This window comes from Lygodium microphyllum, chromosome 21 (genome assembly GCF_053477565.2).
Source record: "Lygodium microphyllum isolate KBCC chromosome 21, Lygodium_microphyllum_v1.1.10, whole genome shotgun sequence".
NCBI classification, from domain to species: Eukaryota; Viridiplantae; Streptophyta; class Polypodiopsida; order Schizaeales; family Lygodiaceae; genus Lygodium; species Lygodium microphyllum.
This window is the reverse complement of record NC_141155.1, coordinates 136,057,277-136,076,316: the sequence shown is the minus strand read 5'-3', so window position 1 is coordinate 136,076,316 and position 19,040 is coordinate 136,057,277. Positions and strand designations below refer to the sequence as shown.

General features: G+C 43.3%; 1 protein-coding gene and 1 non-coding gene across 2 annotated transcripts; both read left to right on the top strand.

Moving 5' to 3' along the window:
- Positions 1-1,848: 1,848 nt before the first annotated feature.
- LOC148018611 (phosphoenolpyruvate/phosphate translocator 2, chloroplastic-like) lies at positions 1,849-18,305 on the top strand. The gene is made up of 9 exons (XM_087661935.1): positions 1,849-2,369; positions 15,558-15,680; positions 15,804-15,956; positions 16,186-16,271; positions 16,354-16,435; positions 17,192-17,311; positions 17,424-17,492; positions 17,607-17,736; positions 17,900-18,305. The coding sequence occupies exons 1-9, from the start codon at positions 1,986-1,988 to the stop codon at positions 17,965-17,967; spliced, it is 1,215 nt and encodes a 404-aa protein (XP_087518061.1). The 5' UTR covers positions 1,849-1,985; the 3' UTR covers positions 17,968-18,305.
- Positions 12,624-12,726, top strand: LOC148018612 (U6 spliceosomal RNA). Its single transcript, XR_015687806.1, has one exon. It is a non-coding gene; the product is annotated as a U6 spliceosomal RNA (small nuclear RNA).
- Positions 18,306-19,040: the final 735 nt, after the last annotated feature.

Genomic DNA, 19,040 nt, shown 5'->3' with positions numbered 1-19,040 from the left:
CCATGCATACCCCCATACCACATGTGCAATTATACACGAAAGAGGAGTGGCCAAGAGGGTATGTTATGGGAGTAAGTGTATGCATAATATATTTATTGTTAGCATTGTAGCTAGATAGATACACATACACATACAACACAAACATGATGTGAGCACACAATACAACATTGACTAATAATACACACATACCTATCTTTTTGGAACTACATTCATAACATAGTTATGTGCAATATACTTTGATGTATGACCACCACATATACAAACACACAAAAAATACAAATAAGAACCATCGTTATTTTGCATCCTCCAAGCATGGCATGACATACATATATGTAGGCACAAAGAGAATGCAAACACTAACACTAGATGTAAATGTACTTTTTAATGTAGAGTCAAAGGATTGTCGTTGGGCTATTCTCAATTGTATGATTTTGTGAAGTCCAAAAGTGAGGATACATGTTGCATGATTTATGTACGCATTTATTTTTATCACGAACAATCTGTGCATGGTAGCTTCAAGTTTTCAAACCCATCTGTACTACTTATTGCTTGCTTTGTGCATGTGTATAGGTGTGCTTTTGTGTTTATGAAAATTTCTACCTATTCATATATATATATATATATATATATATATATATATATATATATATATATATATATATATATATATACACACACACACACACATATTTATATATATATATATATATACATATTTATGCTTGCATACAAGCATGTGTTTCTGTATATGGTGTTCATTTTGTGATTTGTGCTTGTGCACTAATATTATATATGAGGCACCCCTATATTCAAACGCCATGTAAAAGAAATGATGTTTGGCAAATAGGTTTAGGCTTTGCATTGATGTTTTTTGAGAGTGTGATATGAGATGGTTTTGCACATCATTGCATGAGTATCATATATATATTTCCTCCTTTGTATTTCATGAATCTTCATGGGTATTGACATTATATTGCAATGATTGATAAATACACAAAAAACAAAGCTCTTTTGAATGAGTTGTAATATTGCTATGTTGTTATGGGCTTTGCTTGGGCCCTTTTTTTTTTGCATTATCCTTTTGAGATTATTGGGATGTTCCACATTAGTACATGTGAAGTGCATGGTTTGTCACATACAAAGTGCAACATTCACCATATTTTTGTTAGTAAAGAGAAGTAGTGGTAGGATACATAAAAAGGTGAAGCGAGTGAGTTGCAACCTCATGAGCTTCACGGTTATGCAAATTGAGCAAAGTGCAAGAATACGTGCTTACACACACACACACAGAGTCCTCACATACATTGAAAACATGTATGTGAAGGCATTGTTGCATGGAGACTACCATGTGTTGTCAGTTGTAGTGTACATGATTCATTACATGCCTATATGTGGATAGTTGTAGCAAAAAACCTATTTAGATTGGTGGAAATTTACACGTGAGTTGTGGAGCACATCGTTCATTGCACGCGAAGTGCATTATTTCTCCATTTGGTGAGGGCAAAACGAGCAAGACGAAATCTTGTGAACTTTGCAATTCTGCAAACTGCACAATGCACGATTAGCAAGGCTGGTGTGGCCAACTGATTCTTCGCTATGAACTTAGGTCTACCCCCATGCAAAGACCACCATATCCTATACTTCTTGTAACAACATGGGGTTGTTTCCTAAATTGGGAGTCTCTGGGAAAGAAGGATAGACGCCATTGGCTTCCCAGTAGCATGCATGGCCTTTAGGGGCAAATTTATTAAACTGGCCTTATAGAAGCGGGAAGGAGTGTTGGTATTGTTTATGTCGATGCCACCACTCACGTGTATGGGAGCCTCCACAGTCTCTTGTGTGGGCCTTTCCGTCCAGCCGAAAGGCATCCTCTCATTCCGCCACACGCGCGCGCTTGGACTCCTCGTTCTCCTTATACTGCATCTTCGAGGTAGGCCGGGTCCGGAGGCAAGGTCTCTCTCCCTTGCTTTCTGATCCGGGCCAAGATGGCGACGATGCAGGGAAGCCTGCTCTCGCGAGACTCCGCCTTCTTTACTCACCTTCCCTCGCGTGGACCTCAACGCCTCGGAAGCCATTCCGGTTCCCGTTTCATCCCCGTGGCGCAGAAGCCTCTCTCCAATCGGCCATTCTTAACTTCATCGTGCTTCTCCGGGGGCATGATCCACGGCCTCCCGGCGGTAAAGACGAAGAGTCGCCTCATTGCATGTGCTGCTGCTGCCAGCGACGGGCCTGCCGACCCCGCCTCCATCTCCAATGCTGATTCTGGCACCCCCCAATCTGAAAGCGAGCTAGGAAAAACTCTTCTTCTTGGCTCGCTCTTTGGACTTTGGTACCTTTTCAACATCTACTTCAACATCTACAATAAACAGGTTCCGCCATCATACTTTTGTTCGTCCTATCATTATAGTAACTGTTCAGCTTCTCTTGTTTGACCGCATGTCTCGTCATAGAACGGCTTAGCATAACTGTACGCTAGTTCTTCAGGATGACGTTGTATGTATCATCAACATTTTGTGTTGTCTCATCAGCGAATGAAGGGCTAGTATATCTGCAGCAAAGTCTGTAATAATGGTTATTTCTATGATCTTTCTGTTTATACTATTGGATTCTTGTAAATCTCACCGTGCATGGGTGTCATGAATAACTGCATGCCACCTGTGTCTGCCTTTTGAGGTAAACAATTGTCAGGCTTAGCTACTTGTTCTCATTTACAAGTTAAGTAATTGAAGGCTTGTGGTTGTAAATCTCACCATGCACGGGCATTACTGCATGCTACCTGTTTCTGCCTTTTGAGGAAAACAATTATTAGGCTCAACTACTTACTCTCATTTACTGTTACAAAGGCTTCTTCGGTTTAGTAGATTAAGACTCATCCTTCTCTGAGAACAGGTCGGCTCATGTCTTCATATTGGTGATGCAATCTCATAAATATAGATCGTTGAGGTTATAGCCTCTGACTGTACTCGAGCCTTTCATTTGAAAGACATGAGGCCAAGGCTAATTCATCATCGGTGATTATAGGATTCCTTTACACAATACTGCAATACTGGTTGTACACATGGATAGTGTGCTGCCACGAGGAAAGATCCTGGGTTGATGAGAGGAGACCTTGATTTGGCCTATGGCTACTTGCATCTCATGTGGCATGTATATATCTAGCTATCTAGGTCTCATCAAATTTAAAAACCATTTGTTGTATTCTGAAATAGATATTGCCCTGATAGAAGGAAGCTGCCCAGGTGAAAAACACAGCAGACAAATGAGAGAACCACATAGAATGCTTCCTGTAATGGGTCTGTCCCTGTGAACCTTGCACAAAACACAGGTCTGCAGTGGAAAAGACAGCCGTCAGGGAAGAACTGAACACTGCATAGCAGACAAAGAGCAGGTCTGCACAAAACACAGTCTGCAAAGGTGTTTTGTAGCACCAAACTCAGTGTTTAGAGGCATAGAAAGGTCATCCTACTCAGTGGAGCAGTAAATGCAAGAAATCTCCACCTGAAGATGATGCCTTGATACCATGTGCAAGGGTAGGCTGCCTATAAGTAGGCAAGCTGGGGCCACAATTGGTAATAAAGTGGCCAAGCCCATAATGTGGGTGCCTAAGCTAGCCTATAATGCCCAAAAAGAAATGCACTAATGTGTCCTCCACATCTAAAGTGCCTAAAGCACATAAAATGACAAACAAAGACAATGTCAGAGCTCCTACTTTCCTCATTTGATGGAGAAAATGTTTGGCAAGTTTTGAAATCTCGGAGTAGGATTGACTTTTAGCCTCTAGGTTTTGCGGAGCTGGTTGACTGGCATTGGGATTCAGCTATGACTGCTTTTTGCAGTTCAGGATTTGTACGTTCGACATCAACATCAATGCTTTATTATTGTATATCTTATTGTACTGATTGCTCAGGATCCAAGAGAGGGTGGTGTTGGTAGTTAGTATAGTGTATTGCATAGGTGACAGAGTCTGTGCATTACAGTACATATCAATGTTTATGCCAATACTTTTCTGTGGTTGGCAGAACTGTTTGGCGTCAATTTTGGGGCTGGCTGACTGTTCATTTCTGGCATTATTCTTTTGCTTGTTTATAGACAGGCTCCCTCCTCCATTGTTCATTTTTGGCATTATTCTTTTGCCTATTTACAAATAGGATGAGTATTTGATATACTCATCCTATTCGCATGACTGCTTCATTTGGAGAGAGGGAGATTCGTACGCACTGCCGGTGACTCAGTGCACAAGCCTTTTGTCTCACGGGCAGTGCACAAGCCTTTTGTCCTGCTCCTGAGGCTTGGTATATGGATTCCATTCTTTGAGAATATTCTCTTTGAGTTATTGTGTTCTTTGCAGTGTTTTTTTCTGTTCATTGTGTTATTTCGGTCTTTTACAGTAGTGCCTCTTTGCTTCCATTGCTACACACTTTTCCGACACATCGTCCTCCTAGCAGCAAACCACCAATGTTGATTTCAAGAGGGGTGTTGTGGGGTTGAGGGAATGCTGTGAATAGCAGCATGCAGCAGTCCATGGATGATGGAGCTGCTAGGAGTGGAGCGGCAGCAGGGCACCAGTCAAGGACTGCTTGGTAGTAGCTGGATGCTGCAAATGCATCTACCACTGGACTGCAGGATGACTAGGCCGTAGCTGTCTGATGAAAACATAGCCACCAGATGGGCTGGAGGCAGTAGACAACAACTCTTGGTGGAGGTGGCAGCAAGGAGGCTCAAAATGCAGTTCGCAACAGGGTGGACGATAGGCATCACCACCAGCTGACAGTAGCCAGGAAGCGGGCAGCAACTGGGTGTCAGCCTGCAAGAGGAAATATGGTTGCCAGAGGCTGTATAGGCAGCAAGTGACAATTGTGGGCAACAAGGGGGTAGCTCTAGAAGGCTGGGTGGCAGCTTGCAGCAGTGGGCGGGGGAGCTGGCATGTGGAATGCATTAAGGATTGATGGATGAAAATGGCAGTGCAACTGAGTCTCCTTTTTATACGACATTTTGAGTTAGTTGTCCTACTACTGAAAAGTTTGGAGTGTCATTTTACTTAAATAATTGTTTTTTGGGGCTGATTTAAGAGCCAAAAAACTAGCAGAAAATTGTGATTTTAGATAATTGAACCCCCCTATACCCCATTCATGTATGGAAGGCACCTTGTGCACATCTATTTGAGCTAGGCTCACTTGTATGTTTTGACTGGATAGGAAGGTCCCCTAATTCCTTTTTTGTCTTTTACATGCCATGGTCACAACTTCCCACTTTTCAATCCTCATGACAAATTCACAATACTGTTTACTTATTGTTTCGCTGTGTTCCCATCTTACTCCATCTTGCTAAATACTAAGTAAAGCTCGCTAATTGTTGTTGTGATGCATTGAGATAAGTCATAGAAGGCTGTGTGGGGGTTGGAAGGTGGAAGGCTACAGAAGGTCTTCGATTGTCATAATGCTGACTGCTTTGTAGGTTTGTTTGATGAAGCTGGCTCGCTTATGAATCCAACTTTCAGCGGGGTTTGTTACTTGGGCATAGAGCACCAAAAAGATCTGGTAGAACATGGTTATGGCCAACAAAGAGTGCAGCTTTATTTGATCATGGGTAGAGGCCACCCAAAGTGCCTAGAGGACCTTCACATTGGGAAGATCCATTTGAACCTAGTAACTATACAATGAAAAATTAGACTTTATCTATTCGATATGAAATGTGTTGGCAACTACCACTAGAACCACTTTTTTACTAATATTGACTACGAAATAAAGTGTCATCCACAATTAATAGGGTTGGAAGATTCTGATTATTGTGCAGTTGATGGTGGCTAGACCATTGGGCATAAAAATGAAACTAGACATGGCCAAAGAGAGTTTTGAATTTAGTATTGTGGCTGTTGTTGTGATGGATGTAGCCATGTGTAATCCTGATATGAAGTCTATCTTGCTTAAGCTCATCGCTATGAATATCATAGAAATTAAGTAATCTACACGAGGGAGTTAATTCATTGCATGGTAGTACACACATAAGCCCATGGACTGTTGATCCTTGTGCACCAAAAAAGTATGTGTGTGTCTAAGAAAGAGAACTGACTCAAACCATGCCTTTTTTGATGTGAATTCTCAATTTTGTTTTGAGCTCATCCTAAATTCTTTGTAGTTTTCCTTGAGGAAAAGAGCAAACTCTTGGAACACGTGAACTTGCTTGATCTTTTCATGAGTCAGCCAAACCTAAAATTTTATTGTTATGGTGCTTGAGTCTTGGTGGTTTGGAAAGTTGTGCTTGTCACAAAGGGTAGCTTAAATGTTGCAACTTGTTTTTAGGGCAGGTGGGATAGTGCACTATATGTTAAGATCACTTAATATTGCAAAATGAATGTAGACTTCATAAAAAAGAGCTGCAAGGTTGAGAGAGAGAGAGAGAGAGGGGCGAAGCGATGGCGGACCTGGCTCCCCCTTGACCTGGTGACGTGCTGCCTGCCCTGTGCGCTGCGGGAGATCTCCCTCAGACCAGCGTGGTGTCCCTGTCGTCAACATCGAGCCTTGTCTTCGACGTTTCTTTTCATTGACCTACCTGTCGACTGTTTGCACCCTTGTTCCTGTTGACTACTAGACCTGCGCCGTCGCCTGCTCGCTACACCCTCGTCGCTTGTTCGCCTGTTCACTGCACCTCCATTGACTATTGGATCTGTGCTCGACTGCTTTCGTCAAGCCATCGCTTCTTTACTGCTCACGTGTTGCACACCTGGCTACTTCGACATGCTCCGCCTGCTATCCAGTTAACTCCGTCCAACGCTGACGCCTGCCCGCCTTCGTTCGCGCCCAGCATTTACCTTGCCTGACACACGCGCCAACGCTGACGTCTGCCCTGCCTGGCACATGCGCCCCGTTGTCTGTACTTGCAGCCTTTGACGTCAGACATTTGACGCGCTTCACGCCTGACGTCTGCCTCACCTCCCGCCTAACATCTGTCCCGCCTGTCAATCGTTGCCCGTCGCAGGTACTCGCACCGCCCGGCCACTCTGCACCGCCTATGCCTGATCCCTGGGCGTCTGCCCCGTTGACTGCTCTGCGTCAGCGTGTAGGCCTGCCGCAACCGTGTGTAAGCCACACCTGTGGTTGACCCGTTGCCCAGCACCTCGGTTCATCTGCGCGGAGAGAAGCATGGCTGGCCTGGATATGGCTTTTATTGAACAAACGGTGGCCGCTCTTGGTTCGGATTCCGATGCAGAGGAACCGGAGGATATGGTGCCGCGTACAGAGGAGATGCCGCCTACTCTTGACTTTCAGCCTGCAGGTAAACGCTCCAAGCATATGCTCGAAGAGATAATCGGTCATCAGGATCGTTCGTATGCTCAGGTGGCCTCTGATTCTGTGGATTCCCAGGAGATTGACTGGGAGCATTTGCTGGAGTTTGCCAATACGTTGCTTGGCGACTATGTCCAGCATAATCATGAAGCTTTTTTGGACGCAGGAACTGAAGAGGTTCTGGAGGCAACGGTGGATCCGAAAACGGTCTTGCGCTCTTTTTCAGTGTTTTATGACCTGCAGTTATACTCTTCTTCACTGACAGGATCCCAGTGCTTTCCCATATTCGCCAATGGTTGCACCATTTACTGCAAGGGGAGTGTGTTGAGGAGATTTTTGTTGGACCTCGAGGCTTCTATGAGGTACTGCTGAACTCGGACAAGCATCGGACTGAGCTTCTGTCCAAACTACCATTATTCTTTGATCGCCGCTTGGTCCATGTCGTGCCATGGCGCCCTATGGCAGACTTTCAGCGCTTGCTTCAACGTGAATGCCCAGTGTGGGTTGAGGTAGAAAATTGCCCGGCTGTTTATTGGCCATTGTTAAAGGATGCCATGGCCGTAGTGGGAACGGTCCTGGTTCCCCCAAGCCTAAGGGCAATGAATAGAAACCGTTTGTGTATGTTATGGGACACTACCAGGAAGAGGCTTGCGTGGCTGCGCCTTAATTGCTCTGGCATGCATCCTTTGCATTTTCGCTTGAAATGGGGTAACTTTGCGGGACACTGCTTTTCGTGTGGTAAATTGGGACACTTTATGGCCGAATGCCCAGAGAGATAACCGTCTGCAGATAATGTGCATGTTGTGCTGCCCAGGGATGGCATGGTGCTTGATGCTCCCTCACAGGAGGAAACCCAACCATCCAGTGTTTTGGATAAAGGTAAACAACAGGTTTTGGGTTTGGATTCTCGTAGCAATGAATGGATAGTGGCACGTCCCAAAAAAGGTAAGAAGTTGGATGCTGCTTTGCCAGATTCTGGGCCTACTGTGTCATAGGACTCAATGTGTACGTATATGCGCAGGAAAGAAATGTTCTCTTCACAGCATGCTGCGCGCACTATGGTTCCTTCTGCTCCCCATAGTCAGTCTACGAGGAAAGTTTATATAGATGGGCCCAAGGGCCCGCCTGCTAAGTTGGCATTTGATTATAAAGGCAATGTGATTACACCCTGGGATCGTCGTTATCCCCGCGCCACCCCCAAGACAGTGGATATCCCATCTACTTTTAAAGCTGGCTGGCCGAATTCTTTTGCAGTCTTAGCTGATTTTCTGGATGATGGTGTCCTGGACATTCTAGCAGACAAGGTGAGATCGAGGCAAGCGGTGCCTCCTTCCTGATTTTTCTTTTTACAAATATATGAAGATAGTCATGTGGAATGTGCGAGGCATTTGTTCTCGCCATAAGCAACATGCCATGTGGCATGTCTTGCATGAGAATCAGTGGGATGCCTTGTGTGCAGTGGAGCACAAGAGTCACGGTGATACAGGAAAAGTGGTGGATTGCCATGGTTTTCGCTTATTTTATGCAGGGTCACATGCTGTGCATTATTCTAGAGTGCTTATGATTGTCCATGAGAAATATCAGCCTATTCTTATTAAAAATGATGTGCAGGGCCGCTGTGGTAATTGAAATTTTATTTGAAGGAGAGATCTTATGGTTGCTGGGCCTCTATGCTCCGAATGACCCTTTATCTCTCCGGGATCTTTGGAAGACTTTGCAGAGCTCCATGTCACTTGGCAGATTGGCAGAAGGGGTTTCTTGATGGGAGATTTCAATATGTGTGTTGACTCTTCACAGTCCACTTCAGGGCATTCGGTGATGGATGCTTCGGAAAGTCGGGCGTGGAATGCCTTTGCTCTTGCGGCTCTTAAGCAAGATCTATGGTCTTGGTTACAACCTTCCTCTCCAGGGTTTACTTTTCATTCAGCACAGTATGCATCTACATGGTCGCGGTTGGACCGGATGTACATCATGCAGGATGATGATTTTCTTCCTGAGTTGCTGGAAATGAAAGTATTGTAGCAATATGCCTTGTCTGACCATTTTCCTCTCCAACTTGAGATACTGGCACAACCCATTGCACCTTTTATGCAGTTGTTGGATAGACTCCCTTTACATTTCAACTCTTCTTATTTGAAGCATTCAATCTTTTAGGGCTATATGCAACAATTGATTGAGAGATTTTTATTGGACTTTGCCTCTGAGGGCACAGTTTCTTTTGAACGACTGGTCTCTAATGTGCAACGGGTCACTCGCCAGTATGGGATACATCATGCCTCTCTTTGTCGGCGGCGTTGCCATGCAGCGGAAGGCTTACTGGCTTTGGTTCGTTCGCTTTTGGTGGATACCCTAGATGATGAGTTTCTAGTATCACTGGCGCAGTGTTTGGCTGATCTTATTAAAGAATTTCAATTGAAATCCTATCAGCAGGCCAAATTACACAATTTGACTGACAATTTGCAAGATAATGCTTGCCAGACTCATGAGTTCTTTCGCGCCTTGCATGCTTCTCCTGCCCGAGAAAATATGACTAAACTTCAGGATTCAGAAGGTCGTATGGTTACTGATCCGCACACCATTGTCGATATGTGCAGGAATTATTTATGGGATCTTCTTGGTTCTTCTTCGTCGCCTTCTGACCAGGTTACGTATGCACGTTCAGTTTTCTATGTTCTGGTCCGCCATCAGGTTCCACTTGATATGCGAGCTACTTTGGAGGCAGATATTTGTGAGGAGGAGGTTATGGATGTTTTGTTACATCTGCCCAAGGATAAGAGCCCTAGCTGGGATGGTCTCACCAATGAATTCTTTGAGTGCTCGGCTACCCAACTGGTGAAGCCATTGGTGGCTATGTTTTGGCAGGTTTGGGAAACAGGGGTCATGCCTTCCTCATGGCAAGAAGGCCTTATCAAATTGCTTCCAAAGGTTCCTTCGCCGTCAATGTTGCAATATTGGAGACCAATTTCATTGATGGGCTCGATGTATAAAATCTTTTCCAAAGTCCTGGCGAATAGGCTCCACAAGCACCTTCCAGCTATTGTGCATCCTCTTCAATATGGTTTCATTAAGGGCCGCAACATTCTGGATAATATCTTAAATGTGCAAATGGCCATTGACTATGCAAGGCACTCTAGTCAGGAAGTGGTATTGATTCAGTTGGATCTGGAAAAGGCCTTTGACTATTTAGATTGGTCTTTCATTGCGGAACTTATGTCTGCTATGGTTTTTGGTGTGCGGATGTCTCGATTGATCTACACCATTAGTGCTGAGGCTTCTTCGCGTGTTATGCTCAATGGTGGGGTTACAGAGCCATTTGTCCTTGCACGCTCGGTGAGACAGGGTTGCCCTTTGAGTCCTCTCTTCTTTGCCCTGGCGACTCACCCCGTTCTTTCAATGTTGTCTTCAATGGCAGCTTCTGATCAGCTAGCTGGATTGTCTCTTCCTTTGGGGCAGCACTTCATTAGCCAATCTTTGGCTGATGATAGCTTTATGATTTTGCGTGCAGACAAGGACAACATTCACAAGGCATTAGATGTTTGGACACTCTTTGGTCATGCTTCGGGTCTTCGCATCAATGCCTTCAAATCAGCCATTCTCAGTTGCACGGAGTCGGATTTACAGTCATTGGGCTAGTAGGGTCAGGTTGTTCCCTGTGGCTCCATTGTCAGCATCTTGGGTACCCGTTGGGTGTTGATGTTCGGCCAAAGCAGCTCTGGAGTGGATTTCACAGAAACTGACAGCTAAGTTTATGTATTGGAATTCGCAAGTGTGGCTCTTTCATGTCCGCCTCAAAGTGGCGCAAACAATTATGCTGCCAATGCTCACATATTTCTTGCCATTGTTGCCTTGGACTCCTACTACTTTGAAGGCGCTCACTCGCCCTATTCATTTCATGTTATGGAAGAAGGATTCTTTGCACGCAGGTATTTCGTGGTCACATACATGTACCCCCAAACGCTTGGGTGGTGGGGCTATTTTGGATGCTGAAACTCATATGCTGGCCCTTTGTTGGTCACTTTTTCGCGCTATGTGCGTGGATCATCACCCGTGGACCATTATAGCCCATTATTTTCTGGAGGACAGCAGCCTTCGACATTGCAATACACAAATTCGGGGCTCCTGGTGGCATGTTCTTAATGGAGACTCGCGGTTTTTCAGCCCCGCCTCTTCTCTATTATTGCATTTGGTCGGCTCCTGGAAAGTGGTGCTCCAAAAGGCAAGTTGGCATCCAGCGGAGGACCGCTTGCATGCTAACTCCTTTCAACTAGAATTGTTGGCAGTCTCAAGATTACTTTCGTGGGAAGACAAACATGAGCTTCGACCAAAATTTAACCCCATGGCTCGTCTGGGGGCGACTTCAGTGGCGGATGCCACCCTTTCGAGTCATAATGTCTTCGCATCGTTTCGTACGGCCAGGAGACTTTTCAGAATCCCGCGTGGATACCATGACTTATGGGAGCAGCTTTTGCTGGTACTTCAGGCCAGGCAACCTTTTGCTACCCTTGCGGTGGATCGTCCTTGGCAGGACTGGGACCTTGCAGGCCGGTTGAGTCTGGAAAAGGCCTCTGCTAATCAAGTGTATCATCTTCTGATGAAAGATCATCAATGGCTGGGTGTTAAAGCTAATTTTGTATGGGGTTTGCGGAAATCTCAGTCATGGTGGAAGGCAACGGTGATGGAGGGCTGGTTGAATAAGACACCGTTCAAATGCAAGGCCTTTCTTTGGTGGGTGATGATTGGTGGTCTTCCTCTTGCCTCGGCCCTTTCCAAGCGTCGAATCTCGAATGGCAATTGTTTCTTTTGTACCACTACTGTGGAATCGGCCCGGCATCGATTTATTTCTTGCCCGCTAGCCAAGAGGATCTGGTTGCTCTTGTCACAGGTTTGGCGTACAGTGGTGGGATCCTCGCTAACCCCTTTCGATTGGGTTTTTGTGCGACCAAAATACCCCACACAGCCACTGTTGAATATGAAGATCTTGTTTCACTTCTTCAGATTCTGGGGATGCTGGCACAATTGGACCACTCGGAATGCCTTTCTTTTTGATTCCGCCTCTAATGTACCGAAACACATTGCCCGGCTTAAAGGTCTCTTGCATTGGCAGATAGATCTCATTTGGCGCTCGGACTTGCTCCCTTGGGAGAACTTGCTTACCTGGCATATGGCAATTTCCTCTGGGTCTTTGCCATCACTTGTGTAACTTTTGTGTGGCTTAGTACTAGGATCTTACATGTTGGCTTAGAGCCCTCGTGTATCTTGTAATCATGAAAACTTGTACTCTTCTTTCGTAATTAATACAATTACCTTTTACGAAAAAACAAAGAGAGAGAGAGAGTCAGAGTCTCTTCGGAGACATCTGATAAAATTGGATTGATACAGAGAAGATTAGCATGGCCCCTGCGCAAGGATGACACGCACAAATAGAGAGAGAGAGAGAGAGAGAGAGAGAGAGAGAGAGAGATGTCGATCTTACAAAAAGGATACACTTATATCCCCCCCCTTCCCCAACCAAAAAAAAAAAAAGAGATGCTAATTTTCTCCCTAGGGAGGATTTAGGTCCTTGGCATGCAACAATCTCTTCTGCTTCTTTGCCACGACTTTTGTATTCTTTTAGTTATTTGATCTTCCGTAAAGCGAGTTCATGCACGTTGGCCTAGAGCCATCGTGCATCTTGTAATCATGTAATCTTGTTTCTTTTTGGTAATTAATACAATTACCTATTGAGAGAGAGAGAGAGAGAGAGGTGTGCAAGAAAATCAAGCTACAAATACTTGGAAGGAGCATAGGTGCACTTCGAGGAGGGGAACAGGGTTGGAATGTGTTAGAGATATGGTCATCCCCAGGATAGGCAAAGGCATGTACAAGATAGTTTAGGGAAGTTTATGCAGTCGCATTATGTTATCAAGTTTGCGTTTTTGAACGGTGACTTAAAGGAGGAGATCTAAGTTGGGCAGCTTCCTAGCTTTGCTTCCTTAGATGGCAAGGTGTACATGTTAAAGAAGGCCCTCTATGGCCTCAAATAGGCTCCCTGTGCTTGGAATGAGAAGAGACTCATTTCTTTGAGATAAGTTAGGGTGCTAGAGATTTACATTCGATTGGAATTTGTATGTCCACACGTCAGTTGGAGGGCACGTAGTGTTTGTGCTCTGTGGATGATCTCAACTTGATAGGTGACCATGCCCAAATGGTCAAGCAGACTAAGCCAACATTCCATGAGAAGTTTGAGATGATGGATATGGGGTGGCTTCATTTGTTTCTAGGTCATGAGATATGGTAGACTAAGAGTCTTGAATCATTTCTATTCCCATGGATCCAAATTGGAAGGCTATGACTTATGCAAATTCATTCTTGGTGGATGCTTCTTGCTATAGACAATTGATTGGGTTGTTGATGTAGCTTTTGAATACTTGGATTGATTTGTGCTTTCCAGTTGGTTTGCTTGTAGGTTTTATGAGTGAACTTGTGCGGATTCATTGGCAAGCTGCCTTCTTGCGGATACTGAGGTTTGAGAGGGGGATCCCAAACCTTGGCCTATTTTATCCGGCAAGTGCAGATGGTTTGGCTTTGGTATTACGAGATTGAACGTGGACTTAGATTGGGCTGGAGATGTTGATCATAGGAGATCGAGGACAAGCTATTGTTTTCTTCTAGGTATACCTGTGATTTCTTGGAGCAGCAAGAAGCAGCTTGCAATTGCCCTTTCATCTACAGTGGCCGAGTACTGAGTGGCTTGCACTACGACTTGTGAGACCGTTTTGCTTCGAAGGTTGTTGGAGGAGCTTGGTTGTTCACAGACATGAGCTACTACACTTTTGTGCAGCAATGAGAGTTGCATAGCCTTGGTATGAAATTTGGACAAAGCACATAGAGATCCAATATCACTACATTCGTGAGAAGCTGTTGGATGGGACCATTGATGTGGAGTATTGCAAGATAGAGAATAACATGGCAGATTTGTTTACCAAAGTTCTTTCTTTGATTATTCTTTGTTAGCATTCTAGATCCCTTAGCCTTATAACGCATATAGGATGTGAGAGGGTCATAGTTAGGTATGAAAGGTATGATATGGTACGGTACGATATTAGTACGAAAAAAAATTGATTATTTTGGACTAAAGATAATAGAGTAGACGTTTCAAGTCTCAATAGCAATGCTATAAGAGTATATAGGATGAATACTTGAGGGTAACATGCCAAAACCTCATTCGCAACATACGCCACTATTACCTACAACTTACAACCACATAGATGGCAATTATTATACATGAATGATCATAAAGAAAAAAAGAAAGTTGTAGGCTTGGGGGAGAGTGGCCAAAAAGGGCCTATTTTTTCGTACTAAATTGTATGAATATGTATGGTGCGGTACCGTATGGATCAGTCTGTAATACGTATGGAGATAACCTTGTAGGGGGTGTTAGAGATATGCTCATCCTCAGGATGGGCACTAACATGTACAAGGCAGTTTATTTAGTCACACTATGTTCTGGAGCAGGTCGTTGGCAGTCGCCAGCAGGATGGGCAGGGTTTCACTAGCTAGAATTACATGTGCGTGGATACTAGATAGTTTATGCCATGTGGTGGGGAGCTGTTTCCTGGATATTCTGCACTGTGCAATTGACCACATTCAGCATCAGTCAGCCAGATTTAAATGGCCGACCTGACCATTTTTATTATCACTTTATGCCTATATAGGCAGGCTTTCCCTCTGGTCACATTCACTTCAGTTTCTTAATGGTGAGAGAGAGCTCTGGCTGGTGATACTCTGACAGCCCGTTGTATATATCTGTCTTCAGCATTCAGCATTCATACTCTGCAGTCTTCAGCATTCCACAGTCTCTCTTTCTCTCTCTCTCTCTCTCTCTCTCATTCTCACTCTCTCTCCGGAGTCCGTGTTCACATCTTTCTTTCAGTCTGGTAAGATGCTTCTGCAATCGATTCACTCTGACAGAATGTTCCCACAAGGGGAATGGCTGTCAGGAATGGAGGCTGGGATGTTCCTCTTTTTGGAATGGATTCCCTGATTCTGACCATTAAGGAATGGTGATCACCAATGCCAAGCCCATGTCCTCTATTCTATGTCACTATGATAAGATCTATTATTGGTTTCAGTTAAAACTCCTCTTGAGATATTAGCTTAAAATCTCCTAATTTTTTGACTGATGCAATATCAGGGCTATATCTTAACTGGACTTCATCAATTTAGGCATTCTGTAAGGATTCTCCATGTTACAAGTCATTGTGATCTCATTGTGTTTTCCACCTTTCTTGACAGGTATTGAAGGTGTACCAATTTCCTGTGACAGTCACAGAGTTCCAATTTTTTGTGGGTTCAATTATCGTAGCAATAATGTGGATCCTTGGTATTCACGAAAGACCAAAAGTATCTTGGTCTCAGGTGCGTTTTATTTGGCATATGTCAAACATTCAAGTAAAGTCTGGTTGCTTTAATGCTTTGTAGTTATTCGATGAGTGAAAATTGTTCTAACTACTTTGGATCTTTACTGTTGTGATTTGACAGCTTTTTGCAATTCTACCATTGGCTTGTGTACATACACTGGGAAATTTATTCACAAACATGAGCCTTGGAAAAGTGGCTGTGTCATTTACACACACTATCAAAGCCATGGAGCCGTTCTTCTCTGTGCTTCTGTCTGCATTTTTTTTGGGGGAGGTGTGCTTTGGTACTGTTTTGTTATTTTCTGATATTTGTAATGGCACAGCAGAGGATGACAAGAAACAAGGTGGAAGCTTTAGCTTCACTCTTGACTGGTCAGCTTTCAGCATGTGCTATGAATGTAGAAACAACAAACGACTACGTGTTACAGACCTTTATAACCTAAGAAAAACCATTATATTTTAAGAAACGAGAGCTTATTTTATGTCCTGTACTTGTTTGACAGTATCCTAGTCTCCTTGTCGTGGCATCACTGGTACCAATTGTAGGAGGAGTTGCATTAGCATCCTTAACTGAAGCGTCATTTAACTGGTATATTTTCCCTCAACTTTGTATTTTATTTAATTTTTAACACTCCTATAGCAGAGCCACCTCATGCATATGTTACTTACAGGGCTGGATTTCTTAGTGCAATGGCCTCGAATGTGACATTCCAGTCTCGAAATGTTCTAAGCAAAAAGTTAATGCTGAAAAAAGTAAGCATTTCTGGTTCTTGTTCTCTATGTGAGGGACAATTACAATATTAATTATATCTTGCTTTTGAACCGATCATTAAGTCAAATAGGACTACAGGTGTTTTGGCATCTTTTATTTGTACAGGAACTGTTTGTAAGAAAGGGAAACAAGATTTATCAAGTAGGATGTTGGACTCAAACAGTTTGAAGGCTAATCCTCACAGTATTGATGGGTTAATGCTTGGGTTGGTGATTGCAATTTCTCGACCCTATGGGTTCCTTTGGGTAGTGTATCTTACAGTTAATGTAATCAGTCTTCAAATTGTACTTTTTAGCCTTACCAGGGCTTCCCTGTATGGCTGGGCGTGGAGTTTCCATTGTTGAATTCCTGTTAAGCTATAATTTCTTTACCGAATCATAAAACTTTTTAACTCAAACTTCCTACTCATGTATAAATAAATGATTGTTAATCTACATCCTATGGTTTCCGTAGGGTGTCTATACGTGGGCACTGCTCCGTAGTCTGAATTTTAGCAACTGTGTTGATTAGTTCAGATGTTTGGTACAGAGGATACAGCCCCTTTAGTCTTAACACCCCTTTCATATCTGCCTTCTGAATAAAGAGGGGTTCTAGTGGCTCATAGACATGTTTTAGTTATTTCAAGATGCTTCTCTATGGAGTATGGATATGTGACAGCCAACATACTGTTTTAGTAGAGAGCATGTCATCCTAAGTGTAACTAATGTGGGTGTGGCCTTGGTTTTCTCTTTGATCAGGGGTCTATGGACAATATCAATCTTTTCTCAATCATCACCATAATGTCGTTCTTTTTACTAGCTCCTTTCACAATTTTTTTGGAAGGGGTCAAATTTACTCCTGCATACCTGCAGTCTGCTGTAAGTTTACAGGCATAGCATGATTGGTGCTTCTCAATTCTGCATCAAAATTGGGCCTTGTGATACCTTGCACGAAGGAAATTAATTGTGTGCTCACCTGTTTCTTGGGCAGGGTTTAGATGTGAAGGTTTTGGCTCTTCGAGCACTTCTTGCTGCTGTTTGTTTTCATTCCTACCAACAGGTGATGTGGCTCCTTTACTGCAAAGTTTAAGTGGACATCATCTATACGTTTTTCCTTTAAAGAAAAACTACAGAAAGAATGGTGTACTGAATTGTCAGCAACTATGTTTTTCAGGTATCTTACATGATTTTGCAAAGGGTTTCACCAATTACACATTCAGTGGGTAATTGTATAAAGCGAGTGGTCGTAATTGTGACCTCTGTTCTCTTCTTCAGAACCCCTGTATCAATCATCAATGCACTTGGTGAGTTTCCTTCTTTTGTATTGACAGTCTATATACACATTGTCCTATGTCAGTATGGTGATGGTAAATATTACCAGGTGGTGGTGATATTTGACTTGATTTGGTACATTTGGGAGCACTAAAGTATGATTTTTAAAGAACTGTTATTTTTGGGTGGCTGCAGGGACTGCGATTGCTTTGACTGGAGTGTTTGCTTACTCTCGGGTGAAACAAATAAAGAAGGCAGATTAAAGATGCTATATATCGTAGAAATTCTCTATGCAATTTTGATTCTCTTGGAGAGAGAAGCAATGCAGTTGGCTGCTGGCTTTCTGCAACAGAAACCTGTTTTTCCAGCCACCTAATTGTTTCGGCACCTGCTTGTTAAAACAGAACATTTTCCGAGACTTGAGATGTGGATGGATTTTCAAAAAGACTGCTAAGGGGTGCCTGCAGGAAAGGACATCTGTGGACGCCTTTTGTTTTTATAGTTCCATCCAACTGCGAGGCTACAGAAACTTTTACACGGTAAACAGCTGGGTGTACATTAGCAATGACAATCCACTTTCCTTTTGGCCTGTATCGTAGAATGAGGGATTGTTGGGCCATTCTCCTTTGACTGGTACATTTGCCATTAATAAATAACATATACTAGATCACTAATTTTTAGATGAGCTGTTGTAGTGATAAAACCCATAGAGATGCTTGAGATATAGCACTTGAAGCCAGGACACAATGATTAAAGCTGCGATATCCCCAAGACATCTATACATACTCAAGAACTTGAATAAATATTCATACTCAAGAACTTGAATAAAATCAATTATCATTGCTAACAGTCACTACTAATGCAGTTAATTAGCTAGCAGTAGATACAAACCAGTCATGAGTAGACTTTCGACTAAGCTCCAGTAATGGTTTATTTATTTAATTTGAATTGGACTTACACAAGTGCACCAGATACGGATGAATAAAAGACAGTGAAACAATGAGATTGAAGCAAATAAAGGCTTATATCTTCTAGTAAGGAATCAAAGGTCTATTTGAAATTCCTGCATGGCTGGGACTAGTTGCAGAGGTAATATCTTTTAGTAAGAGATTGAAGGTGATGAGATTTTGTAGGGATGTCGAGCAAATTAGGTCCTACAATTTTGTAGTCAAGCTGGGACCCAAATCCTCAATATTTGAGATGTATTTGCCACCCAAGAGTGGCTGCTAAAGTTGTTTATTGTTGTCATGGAACCTAGAAGTGAAATGAGGATTGCCTATAGCTGTTAATTAAGTGGATTCAATTGAAGCTTGCTTGTGAATAAGGAAGTATGCAC

Coding starts and splice junctions, on each gene's coding strand:
- LOC148018611 (XM_087661935.1), top strand. CDS start 1,986: ATGGCGACGATGCAGGGAAGCCTGCTCTCGCGAGACTCCGCCTTCTTT. Junction 15,681..15,803: donor CAAAAGTATCTTGGTCTCAG/GTGCGTTTTATT, acceptor GTGATTTGACAG/CTTTTTGCAATTCTACCATT. Junction 16,436..17,191: donor AAAAGTTAATGCTGAAAAAA/GTAAGCATTTCT, acceptor CTCTTTGATCAG/GGGTCTATGGACAATATCAA.